Genomic DNA, 17,550 nt, shown 5'->3' with positions numbered 1-17,550 from the left:
TCACAACAAGATATCAACGTTAAAATAACGTCCTGTACCCACTGAGTGTGCGGTGGGAACAGGACATCTTCTAGACGTCATTTTGACGTCGATATCTCGTCATCACGACGTCAGACAAACAACAACAAATTACGTCTTGTTTCAGTGTCAAGTTTTACCAAGGTGAAAATACAATATATATCAGACAATATTATTTGACAAAGTTTAATAAAACAACATTATTAAATATTTTTTAAACTTGTAATTGGCACATTTGAAGAAGTAGTATAAACAAACAGAAAGTACTCGTCATATTGTTGTCCAAACAGTTACAGGTTTGGTGAATAGGTTCAGAGCCCGAAGTGCCTTTGTAGGAAAACTATTCCATTTGTGAAACTTAAAAATAATTAAACAATGCAAATCAATAAAAACAATGAAGTGCATTCTTTGAGGCATGTCTATAACATATGTACCAAGGGCAAAAACATCAAAAAGACAGAGAATGAGACCTTTTCCTTGACCTCTTACAAGTTTTACACAGATCGGTGCAGTTATAGGTAAAAACATGAATCGGCCTGTTATAGCGCCACCATGAGGCTGATTTGAAAATGCTCAAGTGGCATTTCTTCCTGGGCATAGTGGAAATATGTGTGGAAAATTTCAAGGAAATTGCATGCTGTGTTCATGATTTGAGGCATTTTGTTCAAAACGGAGCACTCCTACAAACTTTGGAAGACATTTTTAGCCAATCAGGATGGAATATGAAAAATGTGAAAGACCCGTTTCGTTTAATGACTATAGAGATACTGTGTACCGATTTGCGGGATTTTTGTACAAAATCTGTAGGAGTACTGTCAAAAAAAAAGTTTTGCACAAATCGGCCTCCTGATGGCGCTATACAAAAAAAAGAGGTTCTGCTGTGGCATCCAGGGAGTGTGTGTGCACAGTTTCACAGCGACTCACGGCGAGCAAGCCAACGGTGCCGGAGATTAGCTGTCCACAGACAGAATGACGGACACACGGACGGACACACGGACGGACGGACAGGGGGTAAAACATACTCTCTCGCCATGCCTTTCGGCCTGGCGGAGACAATTATGCTTTTGAAATTAACTGAGTTTGCAGATATGAGTACTGTCTCTGATGGAATGGCCATCACAATTGCTTGATTTAAATCCTATGTTGGGAACAGCTATACCGTAAGGTTCATGAGAAGTTTTATACAAACCAGTCTCAAAGTACGGCAAATTCTATTGAAAATATGGGGTGAAATTTGACCTGGATATCTAGAGAATATGACATCTAGAATGCCTAAGGTCTTTAAAGATATTGCTGCACTTGGTGGATTATTTAATAAACAGAAATGTTGAAGAATATAAGTTATTATATTATTATTATTATTATTATTATTATTATTATCATCAATGTCTTGGCTGTACTTACTTAATTTTCACAGTGATTCCAAACCCTTGAACTTAGGCATAACTGCCAACGTATATAAAAATAATTAACATTTTGTAGCACTCCTTGTAAAATTAAAATTAGAAAGATAACGGAAAGGTCAAGGAAAAGTTACATTGGGCAATTAAAATGTTTAACCATATGCAACGTCAAAAAGACACAGGCCCCGGGGACTTATTCTTGCCATGATGTCAACAAAGGTTGTACTGGAGTGTCAATTCATGTGACATGAGGAACGGCATCATTCTTCTGGGTACATCATCCAATGAATTACCTCCTGTGTCTCCAACCATGACCACCTGAGAGTATGGTAAAAGTCACAGGAAGGAAAATGCCATATTAAGTGAACAGCTAAGATATTATTCTATCGTTACACCTCTTAAGGTCTTTAAACACCAGGGACATGACGAATAAATTATACAAATACTTCTTTAGAATATATTGATGCTATCGCACCAAAACTATTCATATACTATAGATGATGCCTCATTTTTATAGCCGTTTGCCTGATGCCTTTAATAGCGGTGAAAATCAAACTTGTTTTAAATCATAATTATGTTGCTTTATTGTCAAATAATAGTGAAGTTCAGTGTGGAGGTACTCACCCGATGTATTCTACTTGAGAGGACCTTCCACCTCTTGATGTCTCCCATCTAGCATGAAAATAAGAAATACATTATGAATGAAAAATATACTTGACGCAAGATAGAGACTTCCTCTCACAATGGCCTCATGCCATGGCACAACTACTTCAGAGAAAACCCAAGAAGAAATTGTATTGTGAACCCAGTATGGTGAATTATATCAAATCATTGGTTGAGTGAAACTTCACATCCCTACCCTTTCAATAGTAACACTATAAGACTGCTTTTACATTACACTGCTGACTGTAGACTAATGTTTACTAGTTTATCTGTGCCTATTATGTTTAACTGTGTAAAAAACTATCATCAGGGTGCCCACAGCCCTGTGGGAATTTATAACTCAATTAAAAATGTTCCAGGAAAGTCATTACCGTGGGAAACCTGAATCATCTAATTCAATATTTTGTTTTAAATTCCAACCAATTTAAGGACATAATACCCCTCAAATTAACGCCCTGATGTTATACTTACTTCGGACTTGGTGGAGGCTCACCAAGTCTGGATCACAGGTGTTTGGAAGCTGAAGTAGCACACGCGTGTGTGTCACACACACACACACACACACATACACATACACATACACATACACATACACATACACATACACATATACACACACACACACACACACACACACACACAGCATAACACACAGTACATGATGCAAGCTGGATGATTAGTGTTACTTTACAAACCGATGCATATCAAAGAGAAATAAGAAGTTCACACAGCTATCAAACCTACACCTACTTCATTATCAGCTACTGTATATCAAGTATCGGTTATGGCAAAATACTAACTGTTTTTCACTCTGTTCTTGGGCCATTCAACTGCACAGGACCTACTTCAATATTTCAACTTAAGATGGCTTACCAATAGATCTCAACATAGTGTTTACATTCCTAAGAAATGAAAAAAACTTTGAGAAAACATTGAATTATAGTTGCTTAACAGCACAAATTAAAACCAACAAAATATCAACGTCTAATGGCGTTAGAATTTAACGTTGTGTAGACGTTAACATCATGACGTTAAGCAGACATTGGGCTTTGGTCACAATACCCGACAACAGAATGTCGGTATTCTTTGTCAATTTGACGTTAGCATGCTACGTTGAACAGATGTTGGGCATTGGCTACTTACCAACACAACTTAAAACCAACAAAAATCAACGTTTAATGATGTTAGAACTTAACATTGTGTGGACGTTAGCATTAAGACGTTAAGCAGACGTTGGGTTTTGGTTACAATACCCGACAACAGCAGGTCAGTATTCTACGTCAATAAGACGTTAGCATGATACGTTGAACAGACGTTGGGTATTGGTTACTTACCAACACAACTTAAATCCAACAAAAAAACAACGTTTAATGATGTTAGAATTTAACATTGTGTGGACGTTAGCATAATGACGTTAAGCAGATGTTGAGTTTTGGTTACAATACCTGACAACAGCATGTCAGTATTCTATGTCAATATGACGTTAGCATGATACATTGAACAGACGTTGGGTATTGGTTACTTACCAACACAACTAAAATCCAACAAAAAACAACATTTAATGATGTTAGAATTTGACATTGTGTGAACGTTAGCATAATGACGCTAAGCAGACGTTGGGTTTTGGTTACAATACCTGACAACAGCAGGTCAGTATTTTATGTCAATATGACATTAGCATGATACGTTGAACAGACGTTGGGGATTGGTTACTTACCAATCAATCTTCAACATAGTGTTTACATTCCTCTATTATGTTATTTTTTTAGGTGGGCTTTACTGTTAGGCAGGCTTGACCGATATTAGACTGAAAATTATGTCTTACAAGCTAATATAATCAAAACTATGATAAAGGCTACACAGTAAAAAGAGTATTCAAATGCAACCAACCCTTATGCCTGATTTTTAGTTACACTGCACTGTCTCACACAAAAATAGCTGTGAGGCATGTGAGCTTTACCCTTATTTACCCAATAACACACATTCCCAACTGAAACATGAATCATGAACAACAGAACTTCACCTAAAATAAGACATTAGCTTTAAAAGCTGCAATTTAAATGTTTAACTCAGCAGCACCAAGCCACCAACACAAAGCAATGGGGATCAGTCCATCTAGTTAATGCAATATAGCCTCTTTCTGGTTTCCACTGTTTTGCCACAAAAGGCAGGTACAAAGAAAAGGAAAATAAAAATAAAAAAACAAAGCATGACTGATTTGCAATATGAAAAAAATCACCTCACTCGGTCATAAACAGAATGTAGAACTTAATTTAAAAAACAAACAGTCAAATATTTCATTTCAAGTTAGAAGGAAATTCATTATTAACTCACCTGTGCAAAAGATTGTGATTCTAGAAGTCCTGGGATGCTCAAAAAAACATCTCCATGCACAAACAAGAATCTCTTCCTGTCTTCTCTCCCTCCTAATTCAAACTGCAGGCTGCTGCAGCCATAGATATATATAAAGGCTAGATGACTCACCCGCGCTGCTGGCCAATGGAGTACGACGTTGCCACATGGCGGCCATTTTGGGACGGTCATTCATAACATTATGTCTATGGTGCATATACTTTGAAATAACCATAGCGTGCTCAATTTTCATCCGATTTTCAAACGGTTTGGTGTGTTGTAAACACCAAAGATTTATTTATGATACTGCATATTTAATGTTATTTAATCACAGCGCGTCTTTTCCAGGACTTGTCAGAATCTAGTTGTCCCGCCCCCACCTGCCTCTCATTGGCCTACTGAACGCCCCCTTCTGTGACGCACGCGGAAATTTCCAGCTGCCCCCCAAGGAAGCTTGGGAAGCGGAAGCGCGCCCGCCATACAGACGCTTCAGAGCCAGAGGAGAAGTCTACCTTTATATGTCTATGGCTGCAGCAGTTACTGTTGCCCCGCCCACTCTGGTGTTATACAACTGTGGTCCCACCCACAAGTCCAATGAGTCGTCCAATGAAAGAGCAGAACGTTGCTATACTGCTCAGTGATTTGAGGAGACATTTGACAATCCAGTTTGAAATGTATTGTTGTGGGAATGTCAGTTTACATTGTATGTGTCATAATAAGACATAATGCTGTAATGCAAAAAGTGAAATATTTCCTTCAATCATTTATTTGATTAGCAATTAATATAATGCAAAAATAAAGAACTGCAACAGCTATGAAACATGAGCAATGGTGAAAAGCAGTACATTTTACTAAAGTACTGTACTTAGTATTGTATTTTTTTGGCGGTGAAACCGCCCCTATAAGTGAGGTTTGGATATTTGTACAACAAATCCTGCGCTGTGATTGGCCAAAAATGTACCCCGCCTAACCCTGCACCGTGATTGGCCAATCACAGTCTATTCAGGACTGTGATTGGCCAGTGTCACATGACACATGTGCATAGCCCTATATAAGAAACCATAAATTAGTTTTTTTTAAGTTATGGTTTCTTCCATCATAAAGAGTGTTTTAATAAATGTATTTATTTTTTGTACATGATTGGTTGACTCCATTCAGTATTGTGATTAGCTAGCAAGACACCGCCCACTTCACACAGCGTGTGATTTTTAAATTCACTTGTGTGTTTCTATCTTTTGATACTTTATTATTTTACTCCACTAAATATCAGGGCAAACAATTATTTGACTTTTTGTGATTGATTGATTACTTTATTAGTCAGAAATTTAAACAGCATGAGGTACAGTCAGGCATTTAGGCTGAAAGGATAACAAAAAAGTGTCACACACTCTTGCTCCATATGTCACAACTAAGGAAGACCCTGGTTTTGAGGTATATGCATTGTAATGTTTTGATGCATTTCTTTTCTATATGGGTTTGTTATTTAGGGCAGCATAGCTTACTGGTTAGATAATCAGAAGGTCCCCGGTTTGCCTCAAAGGCCCTGGACGGGCGAAGTGTCCTGAGCAAGACACTGTAGGGGTGGACCCCTACAGTCCACCCACCCCAAGCGCTCAACATAAAACATTTGAGCAGCCATAAGCTGTGTGAAGCTGAAACTGAATTTGCCCTCTGGAACTAAGGATGGTCTCCTGAAGCAAACTAAGTGCAAATTATTGACGATAAAGAGGTGACATGGCTGTCTACCTACCTCACTGTCGGTCGCATTCCTTTAAGATGCAGCTGGCTGATCACCGACAACTAACATCTGCTAAAGCGGAAGGGAAAAGGTATAACTGGCCTTAACCATGTTGCCTTGGCTCTAAATCCACATCCAACCTGTGCTAATCAGTCTCACATACAGCCCCAGGTTCACTATACTGTAGGTGGGCTGCTGGCATGTGCCCCAGGAGCAACTTGATGGTATTTGTCTGAAAGTCAAATTCAGTTATCTGAAAAAGGCTGAGGGTTATAGAACTGCACAAACACTTTTCTGGGCCATGGGGTGGCCCTGTAGCTCATCTGGAAGAATATAGTTGAACCACAGATGAAACAGCTACAAATTGCTCTGGTTGGACTTTTGCAGGTTAAACAGATGCTAGATCATTACTCTATGTCACAACCTTCAGTAATTATTGTCCATATTCTACAGCCAGACTATGTTGGATTTTGTTTAAGTAACAGCCACATTAACCCAGCAAAATATCTAACTCATGGTTTGAATGTTGAGGGGATCTTTTCTTTTTCTTTTTTTTAATTTTTATCCCGCGATTTTTGTAACCCATTTTTTTTCACCCGGTGCCAATTTCCTAAGTGATCCTGGGCGCTACACCAGCCCTACACCAGCGCTACACCAGTCCCCCACAGCCTGGGGAGGCCAGGGCCGAGCTCATGCTTCCTTCAGTGCATGAGAGCCAACTGACCTTCTTGTCACCTGACAGGGGGGAGTTTCCCTGGTAGGACGTAGCGCGTGGAAGGAACACGTTATTCCAACCAGTTCCCTTGGGGGAGGCGGTATAGTGACCAGGATTACTACATGTTTTTGTGAGGGTATTAACTACCCTGGCAGACACGGGGAGAACATGCAAACTCCACACAGAGTAGGCCCTTTCGCTGAGGGGATCTTTTCATTATGAAGTTTAGCAGACATTGGGTTTTGATATTGACGTTAAGCAGACGTTGGGCTTTGGTCACAATACCCAACAACAGAATGTCAGTATTCCATGTTAATTTTACTTTAGCATGAGACGTTGAACAGACGTTGAACATTAGAAGGAGACGTTGAGAAGGCGTTGGATTTGAGTAAAACCAACAAAAAATCAAACAGCTTTAGGATTTAACGTTGTGTGGACATTAACATCAAACGGTTCAGCAGACGTTGGGCTTTGGTCTCTATATCCAACAACTGAAGTTGTTATTCTACGTCAATGTGACGTTGACATGAGACGTTGAAGAGAAATTGTATTTTAGTTGCTTAACTACACAATTGAAAACCAAATATCTACATCTAATGATGTTAGAATTGTACATTGTGTTACGTTGACATTATAACGTTAAGCAGACGTTGGGCTTTGGTCACAATAACCGGCAACTCAATAGTATTCTACGTAAAGATGACGTTAGAATGAGACGTTCAGAAGACATTGGATTTCAGTTGCATAGCAACATAACTTAAAACCAAGAAAAACTCAACATCTAAAGGTGATAGAATTTAACATTGTGTGGATATTAGCAAATTAACGTTAAGCAGACATTGGGCTTTGGTCACAATACCCGACAACAGAATGTTAGTATTCTACGTCAATGTGATGTTAGCATGAGACGTTGTATTTTAGTTGCTTAACTACACAATTGAAAACCAACCAAATTTCAACGTCTAATTGTGTTAGAATTTTACATTGTGTGGACGTTGACATTATAAAGTTAAGGAGACATTGGGCTTTGGTCACAATAACCGCCAACTCAATGTCGGTATTCTACGTAAAGATGACGTTAGAATGAGACGTTCAGAAGACATTGGATGTTAGTTGCTTAGCAACATAACTTAAAACCAACAAAAACTCAAGGTCTAAAGGTGTTAGAATTTAATGTTGTGTGTATGTTAGCATAATAACGTTAAGCAGACATTGGGCTTTGGTCACAATACCCGACAACAAAATGTTAGTATTCTACGTCAATATGATGTTAGCATGAGACGTTGAAGGGACTTTGTATTTTAGTTATTTAAGTTTAAAAAAAAAAAAAAAAATTATTTTTGGCGAAACATGCAATTTTCAACTGAGTATAAAAAGCGAACGGGGGGTTGCGATGACATTTTTTTGTTTCCGGAAGCACAGTGAAACCCTCCGTGATTAGCAACCATCAGGGGATCGATCATACTGGAGCTAAATATTCTGTGACTACCAGCGGAAAAAGTATCATAAACCACTAATAACCGCAACATTTTCGTTCAGTCCGGGTGCACATGCGCGCATGTGTTCATGCGAGCGCGTGCATGCGCGTTCATGAGGGCCCGCTGTGACCGCCTCACGTCGGGGCATACTGTTGCCTCGTTACGCGACTGGTGACTACTTAAAAAGGTTAGATAAATCGAATAACACCCTGGCAGAAGCTTAAAAAACGTATTAGTACGCTGGTGTTTCTTTAGATAACCTGACACACTGAAACTCTTGTCACACCGTTAACAGTGAGCCGGCTTTCCTCCTGAATGGACAAGCAGGTGTCTCTTCAAACTTCTTGATTCACTGAAACTCTTGCCACAGTGTTTACAGAGGTAAGGTTTTTCTCCCATATGGACAAGCTGGTGTATCTGCAGACTACGTAACCGACTGAAACTCTTGTCACACTGTTTACAGTGGAAAGGCTTTTCTCCGGTATGGACACGCTGATGTGTGTTCAGGTTATCCAACCGAGTGAAACTCTTGTCACACAGTTTACAGTAGTAAGGTTTTTCTCCTGTGTGTATACGCAGGTGTTTCACCAGCGTACTTGTTTCACTGAAACTCTTTCCACACTGTTTACAGTGGTAAGGTTTTTCTCCGGTGTGTATACGCAGGTGTTTCACCAGCGTACTTGAGTCACTGAAACTCTTGTCACACTGTTTACAGAGGTACGGTTTTTCTCCGGTGTGGATACGCTGGTGTGTCTTCAAATGCTTTAAAACACTGAAATTTTTGTCACAGCGTTTACAGTGGAAAGGTTTTTCTCCGGTATGGACACGCTGATGTGTCTTCAGACTACTTAACTGACTGAAACTCTTGCGACACTGTTCACAGTGGTAAGGTTGTTCTCCGGTGTGTATACGCAGGTGTTTCACCAGCGTACTTGAGTCACTGAAACTCTTGTCACACTGTTTACAGAGGTACGGTTTTTCTCCGGTGTGGATACGCTGATGTGTCTTCAAATGCTTTAAAACACTGAAACTTTTGTCACAGCGTTTACAGTGGAAAGGTTTTTCTCCGGTATGGACACGCTGATGTGTCTTCAGACTACTTAACTGACTGAAACTCTTGCGACACTGTTCACAGTGGTAAGGTTTTTCTCCGGTGTGTATACGCAGATGTATCACCAGCGCACTTGATTCACTGAACATCTTGTTACACTGTTTACAGTGGAAAGGCTTTTCTCCGGTATGGACACGCTGATGTCTGTTCAGGTTATCAAACCGACTGAAACTCTTGTCACACTGTTTACAGTGGAAAGCTTTTTCTCCTGTGTGGAAAAGCTGGTGTCTATTCAGAGAACTGAAACACCCAAAACTCTTGTCACACTCTTTACAGATGTGGGTTGTCTCTCCTGTCTGATGTGTTTTTACTTCTTCCGGATGAGTTGAAGTCATGGTAATCTGTTGATGACTGTAAGATCTCGGTTCGTCTGTGTCCCCTTTCTGGCTGGTTCCAGAGATTCTGATTTGCTGGAAGACTGCGGGGGGATCTTAGCAATCCTTATGATTTGGCAGAAGAGGTCAATACGCTGGAATGTTGGAGGGTGAACAATATGTCCTTTTAGCTTCTGTGCACTCACAGGTCTCCCGGTCCAGTCCTCTCTGTCAAGTTCAACCTCCTCGTTTCTCTAAAAGGCAGATAATCGGCTGGTTCGTTAAACCGGACTCAAAAGCCACAGTGATGGTATCAAGCAGGAGGTGAACCGATATAAGCCAAGGAGAAGGAGGTTCAGTGGGGTTGAAGATGTGGTACGTGCTTAACTGTGTTGTAAGGTCAGCTAATTGTGCTTGTATTGATTCTTATTCCGCTGGAGAGAGTTAAAGGTTGGTTGAGTGTTGCTGATGGAACTGAACTCGGCCAGGGGATACCTTTGCCTTTATACGTTTGGCCGTGGTGCTAGTGTCATGGTGATGTCAGTCATATCCGTATATGGATCAAGCGCTGTCAGTTATGCCCAAAGATAGGTTCTATGATGTCAGTCTTGGATGTTTCGGTGGTCTCCATATATGGGCCTCCAGGAGGGGTTCTCTGATGTCAGAGCTAGGTATGTTGGTTATCTACATATATAGAAGTTTATGATGTCCGACTTGTGTAGGTCGGTTGTCTCCATATATGGGGAGGTTGAGATTGAATAGGTCACTTAAAGGTCGGGACTGAATAGGTACCTTGCAACTGCCTTCGGAGTCCCCTGTGAATAGGTCATTTATCCCCCTATATGGGTTTCCGGGCTATATGGGTTTCTTGCCACGGTCTACCTTGCAGTGGTGTCCATTTATGGCTAATTCTGGCAAGTATGCTCTGAATGTTCTCTACATCCCTGTCTCTCTCTAAAAACACTCACATTTATATGAAGTGAAACTCCCTTATATAAGGCTGACCAGAGCTCCTGTCTGACATCACACATGCACAAGCAGTTGCCATGCATGCCTATCCCGCCAGTTTGTGTAGGCGTCGGATGATGGTCGTACACATGTCCTGAACTTGGCATGTTCCTATTTGGGGGCTCGATCTCAATTGTTGGAGAGAACGCAGTTTATGTTTGTGTCATAGACTAGGCCGTTCGGAACACATGCCCCTCAGGTCATGCAATACCCGTTTTCAGAGTACCCGCTGTACCCGAGTATTTAGTGCAGAAGCCATTAAGGAGACGTTGGGCTTTGGTCACAATAACCGCCAACTCAATGTCTGTATTCTACGTAAAGATGACGTTAGAATGAGACGTTCAGAAGACATTGGATGTTAGTTGCTTAACTACACAATTGAAAACCAACCAAATTTCAACGTCTAATAATGTTAGAATTTTACTTTGTGTAGATGTTAGCATTAATATGTTAAGCAGACATTGGGCTTTGGTCACAATACCTGACATCAGAATGTCAATATTCTATGTCAATTTGAAGTTAGCATGATAAACGTTGAACAGATGTTGGGTATTGGTTACTTACCAACACAACTTAAAACCAACACAAGATCTACGTTTACTGATGTTAGAATTTAAAATTGTGTGGATGTTAGCATAATAACGTTAAGCAGACGTTGTTTTTAGGTTACAATACCCGACAACAGCATGTCAGTATTCTACGTCAATATGATATTAGCATAATATGTTGAACAGACGTTGGGTATTGGTTACTTACCAACACAACTTAAAAACAAGAAAAAAACAATGTTTCATGATGTTAGAATTTAACATTGTGTGGACGTTAGCATAATAACGTTAAGCAGACGTTGGGTATAGGTTACTTACCAACACAACTTAAAACCAACCAGATATCAACATTTATTGATGTTAGAATGTAGCATTGTGTGGACGTTAGCATAATAACGTTAAGCAGACGTTCTGTTTTGGTCACAATACCGGACAACAGCATGTCAGTATTCTACGTGAGTACAACGTTAGCATGATACGTTGAATAGACGTTGGGTATAGGCTACTTACCAACACAACTTAAAACCAACCAGATATCAACGTTTAATGATGTTAGAATTTAACATTGTGTGGACGTTAGCATAATAACATTTAGCAGACGTTGGGTTTTGGTCACAATACCCGACAACAGCATGTCAGTATTCTACGTCAATAATACGTTAGCATAATACGCTGAACAGACGTTGGGTATTGGTTACTTACCAACACAACTTAAAACTAACCAGATATCAATGTTTCATGATGTTAGAATGTAACATAGTGTGGACGTTAGCATAATAACGTTAAGCAGACGTTGGGTTCTGGTCACAATACCCGACAACAGCATGTCAGTATTCTACGTCAGTATGACGTTAGCATGATACGTTGAACAGACGTTGGGTATTGGTTACTTACGAACACAACTTAAAACTAACCAGATATCAACGTTTAATGATGTTAGAATGTAACATTGTGTGGACGTTAGCATAATAACGTTTAGCAGACGTTGTGTTTTGGTCACGATACCCGACAACAGTATGTCAGTATTCTACGTCAGTACGACGTTAGCATGATATGTTGAACTGACGTTGGGTATAGGTTACTTACCAACACAACTTAAAACCAACCAGATATCAACGTTTAATGATGTTAGAATTTAACATTGTGTGGATGTTAGCATAATAACATTTAGCAGATGTTGGGTTTTGGTCACAATACCCGAAAACAGCACGTCAGTATTCTACGTCAATACGACATTAGCATAATACGCTGAAAAGACGTTGGGTATTGGTTACTTACCAACACAACTTAAAACTAACCAGATATCAACGTTTCATGATGTTAGAATGTAACATAGTGTGGACGTTAGCATAATAACGTTAAGCAGACGTTGGGTTTTGGTCACAATACCCGACAACAGCATGTCAGTATTCTACGTCAGTATGACGTTAGAATGATACGTTGAACAGACGTTGGGTATTGGCTACTTACCAACACAACTTAAAACTAACCAGATATCAATGTTTAATGATGTTAGAATGTAACATTGTGTGGACGTTAGCATAATAACGTTTAGCAGACGTTGTGTTTTGGTCACGATACCCGACAACAGTATGTCAGTATTCTACGTCAGTACGACGTTAGCATGATACGTTGAACTGACGTTGCGTATAGGTTACTTATCAACACAACTTAAAACCAACCAGATATCAACGTTTAATGATGTTAGAATTTAACACTGTGTGGACGTTAGCATAAAAACGTTTAGCAGACTTTGTGTTTTGGTCACAATACCTGACAATAGCATGTCAGTATTCTACGTCAATATGACGTTGGCATAATACGTTGAACAGACGTTGAGTATTGGTTACCTACCGACACAACCTAAAACTAACCAGATATCAACGTCAGTTGACGTCAAATAAATACGTTAATATGACGTTAATATGACGTTAGTATTAGACGTCGTTCTGACGTTGGATTTTGGTTGACCAACGTCTCAACCTAAATCCAACCAAATACCAACGTCAAATGACGTCGCGTGCCAGATGGGCAGCTGATGGCTATGATGGTTATGATGAGCACTCAGTTGAGTCTTTCTCAGGGAGTGGGACACTTCAACATATAGACTGGGGCCGGCAAACTGAACTGTGAATTTCTTGTCTCGCGTAGCCAGACAACTATTCCACAATCTCTGAATGCTATATAGAGTCTGGAACTACAACTCCCGAAATCCGAGAGAGGAAACTGGCACTTCCGTTCACGAAAATATATTATAAAATATCTTTACATTTTACTTTTTAATTTCCATTTCTGCTAAGCAGCAAGCTAAATACACTTAGATGATTTGTATTTATATTAATCATCTAAAGACGAAACGGAAGTGGGGAGGAGGCTTCACATCCGGTTTATATTCTAATCATGATCAGAGCTTCCGAGTCCCAGACTGTATGACCGGAAACATTTGAAAATTGTGGGAGGCAACAGTCTGGCCACGCGAGACTAGTGAATTTCTGATTACCAGAAATCCACTAAGCTACGGCCGGCCCAAGTTCATGTGTTGTGAATGGTGACCCATTGTCACATGGGTTGCAAATATTATTTATTGTTACCTTAAATTCATTGCTCAATGTTTAAAAATGTATGGATTATTCATATGTTTCTCATTGTAGGCAAGGGTTTTAAAATAGCTCCATCTCCATATAACATAATCATGTTGTGCATGATCATCCAATCACTGTTTTCAGGTTAGTAATCATTTATTTGGGATTTCATTTTTGACATCATATATTTTATTATTTTACCACAGTTTGTGATTATTAGGATAGTTGATGAAATTGGAACCAATCAAGAATGTAGTATATAAGAATATGTTTCATCAAATAGACATGATACAGGCTCAACTGTGAGAACACTTTATGAGATCAATGGTGACTTTAAAGCATACTTATTACACACACATTGACGGTGGGTGCTGGGCCAATAGAACTAATATAAAAGGAGGTAGAGCCCGCACACAATTTTCCAGGTAAAGGATTTACTTTATTATTGCGACAACGTTTCGATCTCACAGGATCTTCATCAGGTCAGTAATGGTGACTTTCTCATTAGAAGTAGCGGGTGGGATCAGATTTATCACACATCTGAACATGGACGTGAGAAGTGATTCCTTTGTAGACGTCCTGCATAGGCAACATGGTTCCAATCCTCTCCCCTTTCCTCACACTACCAGTGGTTCTGTCTGGTCTCACATAGAACAGCTTGAAACACAGGCCTAGAGCACAAGAAAAATAAAGTAACCATGAAAACAATTCATCAATAGTTAATTAGTACAATAATTAACCATTTAGGACGGTTATTATTATTATTATATAACAAATTCCTTTGTTACAATGTACCATCACAAGTCCTGTATGTCTTGCACTGTCCCTTGGCACTGTGATGTGCAATTGTCATTGCACCATGTAGGTTACAGTGAAACTCTGCAAGTTGTTGCTATAGTACAAAAGTTACTAAGCCAGATTCCAGTACATTGAAGTTAAAATGATTGTGACTGGATTCCACTCTCTGCATGGCCCAGGAATCAGCTTGCTCAGACAGACATCTGTCCCAGGTCAGCCAACCAGAGACAGATGTTACAGTTATCTGTTCAAGGATTAGGCCTTGTGTTATAGCATCATTGTTTGGGTTACAAACAACATGTGACTGAAAGCACAATGGACAATCTGTACTCAATGTCTTAGTGGCTTATAAATGCATTTATAACAGACCAACCTTCTCCCCTGAGGTTGATTCCACTATCAATTGCTGCTTTATTGGGGTCGTTGTAAACGATGACTTTGCCATTGAGGGTCACGTCAAAGGGAGCGTAAACGGTCGCTCCATCACGGCATACAATGTCCAGGCCCTTGTGTGTTCGACTCCCTCTGAGCATGGAGGAAAAGAAAATGCTATTGACACTTCACTTGTGGCCTTAAATAGCGTGCAAGTACTGCACGATATTCTCCCCTCCAAATAATGTAAAGTAATTTCTAGACTCTAGAGTGTAACAGCACAATTGAATTACAATCAGTGTAATGTAGTAATAACTATTGCATCTATCAGGAAGACGATGTAGTAATAGTTACGATCCTATAGTATACTCACAATCCTATTCCATGAGGTACAGTAATGCCCAGATGAATATGCTTAAATAAAGACACTGTAGTGCGTTAACCAACTTGTTTGACACCCCAAGATTCCCAAAACCCTGACCCTGTCTTTGCAAATCCACAGTGTGTTTTACTGATAACAGTAACATGCTCTGTTTATACTGCATGCTTCAACTGGTGAACTCATGCACCAGTTTAACCATGCAGTATAAACAAAGTGTTTGTGTTTGCCTTACCGAGATGCCCCGTATTGCCCTTGTCCCCACGAGTCTGAAGTTCTCCTTGTATTGCTGGGGTTTCCACTGCACAGCGGGCCAAACGTCACGCTCTCACACACATGCGCCACAGCTAACACACACACACACACACACACACACACACACACACACACACACACACACACACACACACACACACACACACACACACACACACACACACACACAAATAGTGAGGGGATCAAAAAGTCACAAACTGTCACATTTACACATTTATTAATATAAACCATGATATTATATTATGTTCTCTTATCACAGGGATATGTAACATTCAGACTGTCCTTGCTGATCATCTTGGCTTTTGTTTATTATTAGGTTTTTGTTCACCCTTTTTCTCCCTTTATCAGATGCTAACAAGAGCTAAAATATGTCTTCAGCTATTTCTAGGGCTAACCCTGAATATTTGGTGTTAACCCTGTTCCAGGGTAGCTACTGCCAGCACTAACTCACTTCAAAATACTGCGTCAACATTCCTTTGCCATGGGTCAAAATTCTGTAGGCCTACTTACCTACAAGGACTGCAGCCAACAGCAGAAGACATGTTTTCATGGTGTTCTGGATGTATATCACTTGCAGAAGGTGATGTATGTGTGTATCAAAGTGCTCCGTATGGCCTGTGTGTCTAACCACAATGCCTGCCACTTTATCTGAACTAAATTTGTCAATGGCACCGCCCATTTTGTCCTTGCTCTTGCAACAGAGTAAAAACTACACAGTGTCACAATCACTCTTACTGGAAGCTAATAAAGTTTAATTATGGTTTGTATAGTAATGTTTGTGGAATTTTCCTATATCTATTGCGGTTTCTTTAAAAAAAATTTTTTGCCATGTTCAGAATTTTGCCCTGAATCATACTTTTATGAAAGAAGGCCGTTTTCTGCACATAGCATTGAGGCATGCATGCTGCTGCACAAATTTGGATGCAATTTAGAAAATAGTTTCACAGGTTTGGAAAATACACAACCATTTCAGAAGGAAGTAAAATGTGCTATAATTTACTGAATGTGATATGGATGTTAAACATCAGGTAATGTACAATAGTAAGTTACATTTTGTGTGGGGCACCCACAGTCTGCATTGATTTATTCCTCTGATTAGAACTGAACAGAATCCGTTCAGTTCTAATGAACTGAACTGAACTGGATCACAAGTTTCTCTTGTGATCCAGGAGGGGAAGTACTCAACCCCAATATCGATGCATGCCACCACTGGCCCTCAAAATAAGGGACGTCAACTTTTCTTTTAAGATTCGTGAAATGGAAAGATTTTCTGCATTAGGTGGAATTTAACAATATTTATCTGGAAAAAGAGGGGGACTTTTGTTTGTTGAGTTTTTGTCCTGTAAGTTGGGACATTAAAGATATAAAGAAAAAAAGAGAGAACTTTTCTCTTTCAAAAGGCACTGGCAAGTCATTGATTAACGAATGACTTGCTCCAAGCATTTCTCTTTTTCTTTCTTTCTTTTTTTTCATCATGAAAGACATTAAGCTCCCTTGTTCCGGGGGCAGAGTCCAGCACTGGAACCAGAGGGACACATTGAGCAACAAAGAAAATCCTGCTTCTTTCATATCTTGCTGCTACAGTATTTAAAACTCCTTTTGGGGAATTTTTATGGTTTCCAACCATATTTCAGAGATATAATTGTGACCTTTCTAGAGACGATTTATTTCAGCAGTCAGTGTGTTTTTCAAATGTTTGTACTGTAGTTAGTAGGGTAATGAATACATTATACATTGGCCCACACATTGTATGGATGTCAGTGCTGAAAAACATGATTACAGAAACAATTCTCCA

The 17,550-nt window shown here is 39.6% G+C and overlaps 1 protein-coding gene and 1 long non-coding RNA gene across 2 annotated transcripts; both read right to left on the bottom strand.

The window, feature by feature from the left end:
• Positions 1-1,583: 1,583 nt before the first annotated feature.
• LOC308075800 lies at positions 1,584-4,537 on the bottom strand. Its single transcript, XR_013932221.1, has 4 exons — positions 4,419-4,537; positions 2,556-2,604; positions 2,046-2,093; positions 1,584-1,739 (listed from the first exon to the last, which is right to left on the bottom strand). It is a non-coding gene; the product is annotated as an uncharacterized lncRNA (long non-coding RNA).
• A 9,727-nt stretch (positions 4,538-14,264) lies between these two features.
• LOC308075797 (leukocyte cell-derived chemotaxin-2-like) lies at positions 14,265-16,490 on the bottom strand. The gene is made up of 4 exons (XM_080415756.1): positions 16,266-16,490; positions 15,715-15,826; positions 15,102-15,253; positions 14,265-14,601 (listed from the first exon to the last, which is right to left on the bottom strand). The coding sequence occupies exons 1-4, from the start codon at positions 16,432-16,434 to the stop codon at positions 14,435-14,437; spliced, it is 600 nt and encodes a 199-aa protein (XP_080271882.1). The 5' UTR covers positions 16,435-16,490; the 3' UTR covers positions 14,265-14,434.
• Between the last annotated feature and the right edge of the window lie 1,060 nt (positions 16,491-17,550).

The sequence above is a fragment of the Gymnoscopelus braueri genome, assembly GCF_963280865.1.
Source record: "Gymnoscopelus braueri genome assembly, chromosome: 20".
NCBI classification, from domain to species: domain Eukaryota; kingdom Metazoa; phylum Chordata; class Actinopteri; order Myctophiformes; family Myctophidae; genus Gymnoscopelus; species Gymnoscopelus braueri.
The sequence above is the reverse complement of the archived record's forward strand: the minus strand, read 5'-3'. Positions and strand labels throughout refer to the sequence as shown.